The sequence below is a fragment of the Nipponia nippon genome, unplaced genomic scaffold (genome assembly GCF_047370975.1).
Source record: "Nipponia nippon isolate SJK-2023a ecotype South Korea unplaced genomic scaffold, ASM4737097v1 scaffold_5, whole genome shotgun sequence".
In the NCBI taxonomy this organism is placed as follows: Eukaryota; Metazoa; Chordata; class Aves; order Pelecaniformes; family Threskiornithidae; genus Nipponia; species Nipponia nippon.
The window spans coordinates 46,335,247-46,346,316 of record NW_028262369.1 but is presented as its reverse complement, the minus strand read 5'-3'; the positions used below and the strand labels follow the sequence as shown (position 1 = coordinate 46,346,316).

The 11,070-nt window shown below is 37.5% G+C and overlaps 1 protein-coding gene across 1 annotated transcript in view; it reads left to right on the top strand.

Moving 5' to 3' along the window:
• Nucleotides 1-200: 200 nt before the first annotated feature.
• CFH (complement factor H) overlaps nucleotides 201-11,070 on the top strand; it is a 37,823-nt gene continuing 26,953 nt past the window's right edge. Inside the window, exons 1-5 of the mRNA XM_087733776.1 lie at nucleotides 201-361; nucleotides 5,515-5,700; nucleotides 7,558-7,663; nucleotides 8,993-9,069; nucleotides 10,863-11,057. Of these exons, the coding sequence (XP_087589902.1) occupies nucleotides 301-361; nucleotides 5,515-5,700; nucleotides 7,558-7,663; nucleotides 8,993-9,069; nucleotides 10,863-11,057 (625 nt within the window). The 5' untranslated portion in view covers nucleotides 201-300. The remainder of the gene's footprint in view (nucleotides 362-5,514; nucleotides 5,701-7,557; nucleotides 7,664-8,992; nucleotides 9,070-10,862; nucleotides 11,058-11,070) is intronic.

Sequence of the window (11,070 nt, the reverse complement as noted above, 5' to 3'; positions counted from 1 at the left end):
AAAATGAGGTATGATGTAAAAACAAGCGGACCGCAGAGAAGGACTGTGTCAACCAAAATTGCCAGACATTTATTTATTTATTCATTTAGCAAAGTTTGGAGAGGGGAAAAAAAAAAAAAAGAAACACTTGTGTGTTGCAAGAGGATTAGGGGAAGTGACTGCTGAAATCAGAGTATAAAAGCTTTGCAAGGTCAGTCCCTGGAGCAGTTAGTGAGTAAAATAGGAGTGAAAATAACACAAAGTAATCAAAAAAGTAGGCTACAGTACTAAATGTGTTTGCTGAGTTTCTGAATCTCTAGGATGTCATTCCTGGGCTATACAGCTCTGCTCTTATGTTGGATGTCTTGTACTGCAGAAAGAGGTAAGCTTTAATGTGAGAAAAAAAAAAAAAAAGCTTTTTTAAAGTGTATGTGAAGATGGTTACTTAAACGACATGTAAATAAATGTTTGCTTTGTGGCCTATTTTAATGACCTTCTGACAACAATAATTAAGATTTCTTCTGGCAGTATTTAGCACCTTTAGTATTTAGTATTCTGTCGTAGGTATTATTTCACCTATTTATTTGGATAACTACTGCTGTTATTAATCTGTTGCACAACTTTTTAAATGGTTGCTATTCCTTTAATCTAGAGCCAGAGAACTCATTTGTTATTAATTATGGTTTTTAATTATACTAACAGCTAAAACCTGTAAACACCTGGTAGATTAAATTAGAAAATATTCAATAAATGTGCATTTCTTTCAGTCTGGAATAATCTGTGCGATAATCTGAGAAAGAGGAATGATTACTAAATTGACTGAAAAGCTTACCAAATATCTGTTGAATGACAAACTGGTTTTAATCCATTAAATGAGATAAATGTGTACAGGTATGCTTTTGTACATGTTTAAAGAGGTAGCTAGTATTCTGAGTATCTTTTCAGAAGCCTCTGATATTTTCTGCTTCTCTGTTCAATTTATTTTTCTTGATGTTGTGTTTGTATTGTTTAATGTATGTTTAGTAATTCTTTTGCTTTCTGTCTGGGTTTCTTTACCTAGGCTGTTGCAAAAAGAGTGCTATGTGTTTTTGAGCTAGTGTGTCTTTGCTCAGTTCAGGTTTTTAATTTTAGGTGAAGATTATGTAGACTTTATTAATCAAAACAATCTGATGGATTTTACTTTGAAAAACTGAAAAATCAGGACATTAATGAAGTGTATTATCTTTTTGATATATACGTATAATAAATACTGCTCCAAAACAACTAGTAAAGTCTAATTTGCTTGCAAAGTAGTCCAGAATAGTCCTGGAATTTGAAAAGAAGGTTTGCCTGAATTTGCACTTCCTTTTCACAATGCTTCCTTTAGATCAGAGAGATTGCAAAGGAATGTGAATGTAGCAATATTTGATTTATCCAGGACAATTATTACCATGGGTCATGCAGGGCTCTTAGTTCAAGCTTCATATCGAAAGTCCATGATGTGAGTTGTTCGAGAGCCGGGTTTTTGCGCAAGGGCTGAAAAATACTTCTAGCTGAATTCGTAGTTTGCGCTTGACTTTATGGAAGTTGCTACCAGCATAATGACTGATGGCAAGAAAGCAGCTTGAGCTATTTCTAACTGAGGTCAAGTCACATATAAATACTAAATGATTAAGTCCAGCTTTCCTGGTCTCTCATTAAGGGATTTGAAGGTATGCATTTAGTGCCTGCTTTCTACTATAAAAATAAAACCCTCCCAATTTTGGTGAGTACACGTGGTGAGTGCATGATGTAATTAATATATTTTTAAAGTACATCCTGTCAGCAGATTTCTTCTTCTCAAGCTACTAATAAACTGCATTAAAAAAAAAAATAATTAGCTGTAGTCAGAAATACATATACATACTGTGACACTTGGTGGTAACACATAGTTTGACATCAGGGCAGGAGTGGTAAAGAACAATCAGAGTTGAAATAAAAAACAGAAAGAAGCATGTCTTAGTAATGATGAAGAGACTATCAGGAGATTATTTTTTGTGCTTTTTTTAATGTAAACAAGGAGGAGTTAAGAGGCCCCATTCTGCACAACAGACAATACAAATATAATACAACTCCGAAGTAAGGGAGGGATAGAGCAGAGAAGCTCTCCCTGTACTAAATAGCCTATTTTTTAAATCATAGAATTCGGAGTGTGCTTTCTCAGCTTGCAAAGTGAAAGCACTAATCTTAACAAGCTCTCATGAAAAAGAGGTAGAATTAGAAAAATTCCTTTTCTCAACATTGCAAAGAAATTTTGGGGGGTAAACTAACCATTTTTAACGCATTTGAAAGACAGAACTAGCTAGGGGAATATTTTTCATTTTGCTTATCCCTGTATTTTGCAAAAACGTTGTTAAAAAGTGAATGTGTCTTAATCTTGCTAAGAAAAGTATGTCCCTACTACCTTTTTTGATAGTAGGGTAGTACCCTCTAGTGGATAGAAGCAATAATTTTTACTCAGATGTAATCATTCATAGGAGGGAGCATACTTATTAAAGTAGTTGGGAAAAAACGTGAATGTGTGGGCATACTCTTCCTTTAGCACTCAGCAGCATCGTCAAAGCTTGTCTCCTCCTTCTGGCTACTAAAGCCAGCCAAAATGAAGTTGTTATATCTCACAATTAGCATTCTTTTCTTTATCTTTTCAAAATGCCATAGTTACACTTAAAATTATACAGGTTTTTTTTTTCTTGTAACAAATCTTTTTCCTGATTTTGAAACAATTTTCTAAAATTATGCCTCTAATTTGGTAGGTATTCCACTGACTGAAATAAAAACAGTGCGTGTTCAAGGGTATGTTTTTGTACCACTAAAGTAAAATTCACTTTGGTCGTGGTTTAACCGCATCCGGCAACTAAGCACCACCCAGCTGCTCGCTTGCTCCCCCCACAATGGGATGGGGGAGAGAATCAGAAGAGTAAAAGTGGGAAAACTTGCGGGTTGAGATAAAGACAGTTTAATAGGTAAAGCCAAAGCTGCGCATGCAAGCAAAGCAAAAGAAGGAATTCATTCACTACTTCCCATTGTCAGGCAGGTGTTCAGCCATCTCCAGGAAAGCATCACATGTAACGGTTACTTGGGAAGACAAACGCCATCACTCCGAACGTCCCCCCTTTCCTTCTTCTTCCCCCAGCTTTATACACTGAGCATGATGTCATATGGTGTGGAATAGCGCTTTGGTCATTGGGGTCAGCTGTCCCAGCTGTGTTCCCTCCCAACTTCTTGTGTATCCCCAGCCTGCTTGCTGGTGGGACAGTGTGAGAAACAGAAAAGGCCTTGACTCTCTGTAAGCACTGCTCAGCAGTAACGAAACCGTCCCTGTGTTATCAACAGTGTTTTCAGCACAAATCCCAAACATAGCCCCATACTAGCTGCTATGAAGAAAATTAACTCTATCCCAGCCAAAACCAGCACAACTTTCCACACTTTGATGTGGAAGAATGAGTATTAAATCTGCTCACTTTGTATTAGAAATCACAGCTACTTAATCTGTGTTTGTGATCTCCAGAGTTTAGTTCAGCAAGCCATAACTCCACATCCCTCACGTGAGGAAAGATCCTAAATATTTTTCCTGTAGTCCCACTTTCAGGCAGCACTTGGACAATCTGTAGGAAACCTTCAGTGAGAGTATTGCTGCTTTCTCAAACCTGTGGCCTTACATCTAAACTGGTGAGAGGACTTTTGTGCCAGCTCTCTACTGAGTCTACTCACCAAGAAATTTCCTTCCCTGATGGACATTTCTTCTCCCATTTATTTTCTATACGGAGTTCTCATTTCTTTTCCAAGGCTTCATTTCTCAGAGGTTGTTTTTTTTATTCTTGATGAATTCTCACCTTTCATATTCAGACGTAAAACAGACTTCATTGCATCTAATTAGCTAGACTGTCCAGATTCTGTTACTCTGGGTAAAGCTTCAACCTTTAAAATAAGTGCATTTCAGTCACCCAAGCACAGAGAATTAGTCACTGAAATTCGGTCAATTATTATAAACAAAAAAAACCCCACATTTCTTAACAAAGATAATTTAGTGTTTCATTAACAGCTTCCCAACCTTAGTTTCTTTCCCCTTTAGTCTGATTTTTTTCATTCTCAAGCTGTCGAGGAACTTCCTAGTAAAATTAATTCAGGCTCATTTCTTGTAATTCATATGGGCTTAGCTGTACATTTCATGGACGCTTGAAGAAGGCCCAGGAAGGAGCTTTTGGGGAAGGACTGTATAATATTGAGCTAATAAGAAATATCAGACAACACCATCCACCCCCTAAATTGAGTCAAAATGCTTTGAAGATAACAAAGGTCAAAGTGAATACCCAGAATTAATTACATCGTGTAATAAGTAACTTGTTATAAGAAGTAATCTCATGGACAGGAGGAAGTAAGTTTTGGAATATCAGGTGATCTCAGCCTGGAGAGGAAGTTTAGGCAATGTAAAGGTGAGGGGAGATTTGACAGAACTTGATCAAATCATAGAATCATCATGGTTGGAAAAGACCCTTAAGATCATCAAGTCCAACTGTTAACCTAGCACTGCCAAGTCCATCTATACCATGTCCTCGAGCACCACATCTATCCGTTCTTTAAATACCTCCAGGGATGGAGACTCAACCACTTCCCCGGGTAGCCTGTTCCAATGCTTGACCACCCTTTCGGTGAAGAAGTTTTTCCTAATGTCTAACCTAAACCTCCCCTGGCGCAGCTTGAGGCCATTTCCTCTCGTCCTATCACTCGTTACTAGGGAGAAGAAACCAACCCCCACCTCGCTACAACCTCCTTTCAGGTAGCTGTAGAGAGCAATAAGGTCTCCCCTCAGCCTCCTCTTCTCCAGACTGAACAACCCCAGTTCCCTCAGCCGCTCCTCCTAAGACTTGTGCTCCAGACCCTTCACCAACTTCGTTGCCCTCTTCTGGACATGCTCCAGCACTTCAATGTCCTTCTTGTAGTGAGGGGCCCAAAACTGAACACAGTACTCGAGGTGCAGCCTCACCAGTGCCGAGTACAGGGGCACTATCGCCTCCCTGGTCCTGCTGGCCACACTATTCTTGATACAGGCCAGGATGCAATGGCACGTGAACTTAATGTCGGTAAGGATGGTGGTGGCTGCAGAAGAAAATAGTTTGAAAGGAAACTCTTACAGAGTGCACAGAGTTCTCTGTAGTAATGGAAGGACAGGCATGGAGGAGCTCCTGCAGATGGAAGGGTAAGAGATGTCTGTGGTTAGAACCAGGGCACTAGTCTCATCTCAGTCTTTGTAACTAAAATCTGTGTCATGAATTATGACTGTCCCATGTGGTTTCTTGGCACTTGCTTGACTATTCTATGTCCTTTTAAATGTCTGTTTGTATTCCTACAAAATGTGGATTCTTGGCAGTTTCTTATTTTGTGATAATTAAGTAGAAAACATATGCTTATTTGATCACAAATGTCCCCAGGGTTTCTTGCTGCATTTTCTGTTGTAAAATTATTATGGCATTTGTAGCATGTGCTTCAGTCACCAATATTTTTATTTACAATTTTTAGCTTGTAAAGAACCTCCTCCTAGGAGGGTTAAAGAAGTGCCTACTGAAATATGGGACAAACCTCCCTATCCACATGGTACTCAAGTAACATACAGATGTCGGCCTGGATATATAAAACTTGGACGAATAGTGTTTGAATGTGCTGATGGAGCATGGCAGCAACAACTCCCAGCAGCAGAATGCAGACGTAAGTATTTATGGAAAATATGTGCAAACATTTCACCTGACAGATCACATTCCTTGCCAGTGATGTCAATGTGAAATTTCCACCTGTAACTTACTTATTTCAGCATCCTTTAAAATATCATTCTAAAAAGTATGTATGCACGAGGAAACATTTTTGGAAGCGCCTTTTCTCCAGATCAAAGGATTATTTTTTTTCTTTACAGGAGAAGATCTAACTCTAGGCCAGTCTTATTAACCTGGTTTAAGTTATTAAGTTATTAGGTTATTAAGTTATTAGGAGCTTGCTTCCAAAATTTTAGAAAAAGTCTAATGCAGATGAAATTTACAGTCTAAGCAGAATGAAGCACTAAACTAGCTTCTGAATGCGAGTCAAGAGACAGTATTGTCTTCTTTTCAATTTATTCAACTAGTTCTATGAAAGAGATAATTTCTTGGAAGTGGGAAATTATTTTTCCCTGCCTTCCCTTTTAATCTGTGAAGGAAAATTCATGATTAGGATGAGAGCTGCTATTTATTATCTCTAGTACACTGTGTTAAGATTTTCGAAGTATCTCACACCCTCATACAGAATTCATTAGTGAAGAAATTGAAGTTTATTATTGTTAGTCAGCAGATACTTCTTTTCTGTAATAAATTAGTTTTAAACACAAATAAATTTTAGACACACGAGCTTTTTTTCTTACATATCTAACATATAAAAGTTTTACTAGTAGAATATAAATGTTTGGTTTGATAATATAAAATTAAGTCCCAGGTGCCATTCAAACAGAGATGAATAAAAATCATGAGTAAAAATGAATTAATAAAGTTGTTACTAGTTCCTTTTACATTTTTTATTTAGTCACCTTCTCAGTTTTTATGTGTATTTGTATAACTACTCAGTGAACACAGGTCTTTCAAATTATACAAAATTTGGTGTTGCTTTTTAGTAACATATTTTAGTAAATACTGGCACCCAGTGGATAGATACTAACACTGGCAAGGTGCAGGTGGAAGGAGAAAAGGGATGGTCTGCCACAGGTTAAGTGATCACATTCCCTTTCCGGGATAGACCACACTAGACAGCAAAATTGATCATGAGGTTGTCCATTTTCTCTGATTCACACTGGAGCAGGTTTAGGGCCTACTCAAACACCTCTTCCTTGGAAAAAACAAGGATATTGATACACTTCAAGAAATGAAATTGCCTAGGTCGACAGGGACCAGGAAAGATTTCTTCTGAGGTTGCCTAATAGTAAAACCTATTAAGCTATGCAGTTTATTTTGCATTCCATATTATAACATCAAAAGTGGATGAATGAGAGAGATGCTGTGTTCATCTTTGCAATTCTTTTGGGAATCCAGGGCAAATAATTAGGGCCAGACCACAAGAAAAGTCCTGTGGAGAACTTTGACCAGAAAGGACTGAGGACCAAAAGACTCCTGTGGCCTTAGATAATCCCTCGTTACTCAGCATGATCCCCATCAGATTGAGGAAATTTCATTTCCAATCATGGATGGATTCTGTAGTGGGAGCTTGGGACCAGCTTAAATCACAAGTTGTATGAAAAGCTACATCCTGCCATTAAATTTGTCATAAAACTTAAGATGAGCTCAGCCTCTTTAAAGGAATAAAACCTGCTATTTTGTTATTTAATTTAAAAAAAAAAAATCAGTAGATCCTTACTCCAATATGTTCTTACTGAAGACGGTTAAAAAAGGGGGGGGGGGTTCATCAAGCTAATACTGAGCATTTTTGAATTTTTGAAAGGCCCATACTTGCTACTAATTACTAGAAAAGTTCTATCTATCTTTCACACTTTCACATTCCTATGTATGTTGTAAATAATTTTTTTCTTCTTCTTTTTTATTTTACCAGATAAGCCCTGTGGACATCCTGGAGATATTGAGTTTGGTTCCTTTGAACTTACCAGTGGAAGTGAATTTGTATTTGGTGCCAGAGTTGAGTACAGATGTAATGATGGGTAATACTTACTTAATTCAATATATGGGAGTTAACATAAGGTGTTAATGTTAAAAGAAGTGTCAGTTATAGATTTGTTGTCTGTAATGCAGCTGCAACTTACTAATATTTAATGCTTGGTTATTATTTAAATTGCTGCAATTACAGTAATACTAAAGATAACTCCCATGTTTGGTGCTATTGGAGTAACTGAACTCATGCACCTGAAGCTGTCATACAAAGCGTCTAAAATAGACTGCAGCTAACTTGAAATCATGGCTGTCTGAGTAGAAAACAAAAACAGTGATCCGTCTGTAAAGCTGCCTCATGACTCCGCCACCCAGCCAGTTCAGATGGAAATGCAGCTTTGTATGCTGGAATCAGTGCTCTCAGTAAACAGTCATGATGCAGTTATGATGTCAGCAAAGTCATTAGGCCATACAACAGAGTCTTCTATTCAGAACCACAACTCATCAGTCCTGCTTAAATAATTTTTGTGCATTATGAAGTAAAATGTATTGTAAAAAAATATTTGAAGGAAGACATTTCTGGTAGATTCACTAACATGTCTTCACTGACTGCTTGGAAGAAATTCTTCTCTCTTCCTCCTCTGTTCATCTTTTCCAATGAAAACTGCAGCAAGCAAATATATAGTATTGTGCTTAGTTAAGTATGCCTATGACTGGATTCTTTCCTCTTGAAATGCAAATCAGCTATAAGCATGGTACAGTGGTTTAGCCATGCTTTTGCAGTCTTTGTATTGCTGGAATCTAGTCTGAGTTCCACAAAAAGAGTTCCAAAATCAATAATCCCTTAAATTTAGATAGTTCTTCACTGGCATTTCAGACTAGCTGTACTTCCCTGGACTACATTTCAGACAAAGCAGAAGCCATGGCATTTTGGCCATGTTACCCTCAAACCTAAGATAATACTAGCTCATCAAAGCATGGGATACATATGGTTTGGATTAAGTCCTATTTTGATGCTGTCCCATGGCTTTCAGTCATACTAGAGCACAGGCAACAGTAGTTTTACTCTGCTTGCTATTGATTGTGTAAATTACCCCTAGGTTATTTGTTATGTAGCCAAAGCTTGCTATGTGTGTAATGAAGAAGCCACCTTACTGATTACTTCCTTCTTTTTGGTTTTTTTCATATTTTTTGCCATATGCAATTAAAAGAAACAAACTAGGGAAGATGCAGGCCAAAAAACTACTTGGTTTTGTCATGTTTTGGTTAGTCTGTGCTAGAACATATGAAACCTACTTTCTTTGCTTCAAAAACAGCAGCACTGCTGTTTCTGTCACATAATGAGACTGTATTTTAGCATTGTTTACTTTTTATTCGGTAAGATACCAGATGCTCAGCCAAAGAAATTACCGTGAGTGTCAGGCAGATGGATGGAGCAATGATGTCCCTCACTGTGAAGGTAAATGGAGTTTGACATTTAATTCCTTATCAAACTGTCTTTTTAGCTGTCTGATACTATCTAGAACTAGTCTGTGATCTCTCTACTAGTATTAATTCACATATGTTTAAAGTCAAGTTATGCAGCAGTGAAACTCTTACAATGACCGCTCAGCCATTTTAGTCCAATAAGCGCTCAAGCTTTTGTTAAAAAGCATTCACAAAACAGAGTCTTTTCACCCCCAGACTGGCTTAAAGCTCTGCCTCACCTAAAGGCCCTGATAGAGTAGATGTCTGCAAAGCATGGTTACAAAAGACAGCTGGGATGAGGCATTTTGGATATATGTGAAAGCATGTGTGTTTTTAGCTAGTTTCCTCCTCCACCCTTGTGAATATCCTAGCCATTAAGATTTTGTTATAAGTTCTTCTCCCTATTAGCATACTGTGGAAGAACTTCAGTGAGTAAGAATGAGAGCAAGAGAGACCCCAGACCTCAAGACTTAATAGACTGGATGGCACAGATGATACTTCCCTGATGTTGGAAACCTTTTCACCAGTTTCAAACCTGTATGATTATGAAAATAAGCTTCCCTTCTTCCCAAAGATATTTTTGACTGGTCTGTTTTAACATGTCTGCAGCATTGAAATTTCTCTTTAAGCTAAGCATCTAATATCAGGAAAGAGTCTTTAAGTAAAGAATCACAAATAAAAGTAGATATCTTTCTCTTGTCTAGAGTTTGTTGTCTGTGTTTTGACATTTCCTTGGTCTCAGATATTACATGTTTAGTTTACTGGATTTTGAGTGTCCTCAATTTTAGGCATAAAGGTCTCTATCTGCACAGTATAGAGCCGTGGTTTCCAACATTTTTTGTCACCTGTCACCAAGATACTGCAATTTTAAAGTCGTCATAAGATTTTTATTTCACGATTGAGAAGTTTTCATTAGGCTGAAATATGATTGCCTATGAAAGAAAGTGTTTGTATAGTGTCCTAATTGTGAGGAACCTAGACGATAGAATGTGAGCTCATAGAAAAGGCAGATGGCTTATAAGACAGAGAATGTTGTCAGAGAGAAGTGGGAGCTATGGCAGGCAAAATGCCAGCCACTTTCGTACATGCTCAGTGATATCTATGTGAACATTCAAGAATGAACTTTGGTAGTCATTTCCCCCTTAATAAGAAATATCTGATAAAATACGTTATTTCTTCCTTTTTCTGCAGTTCCAAAGTTAGGACATACAAGAGGTCTAAATTCATGGCTGATGTTGTGTTTGTTTACTTCAGTAATATAACTGTTCTGATATCCTTAACTAGGAATTTTAGTCAGTAACTGAACGGTTGTAATCAGTCTATAACACAGCACTTTTCCAGATATTTGTCTATAGCAAATTCAGTTTGACATAGCTCTGAAGTAAATTAACCTATTTTTACGAAGTTTAATAGCCCTATGTGTCAGGAGGTTCGTCTAACCCCCCCATAGAATTCACAGGATCACAGGATAATTTAGATTGGGCAAGACCTCGGGAGGTCATCCAGTTCAGTGAGTGCTCTGTCTTTAGCCTTCAAGGGCAGAGAAGAGGATGATGACACTCGGTCTACAAGTTTCCTCCTACATCAGTCTGTCTTTTTGCTTAGGGTTTTGTATTATATCTGTTGCAAATGGTATCTGAATACATGACAAGAGTGTACATTTTTAAAAGTGTAAGGAAATTACAGTGAGTTTTCTGTATTGTAACTTTTTTGTGTGTCAATTTATTTTACAGAATAGACCTCAGAATGGCTGTTTTTTTTCTTTTGTTTTGTTTTGTTTTCCAGTGGCAAAGTGTTTACCTGTACAAGCACCAGAAAATGGAAGATTAATTATGAGTGGTGCATTTGAGCTAGGCCAAGAATATTCCTTTGGCCAGGTTGTAAATTTTGAATGTAATGCGAAATACAAGCTTGTTGGATCTAAAGAAATAATTTGCTCTTCTGATGGAAAATGGAATAGTGATGTGCCTCAGTGCCAAGGTAAAAAGGACAC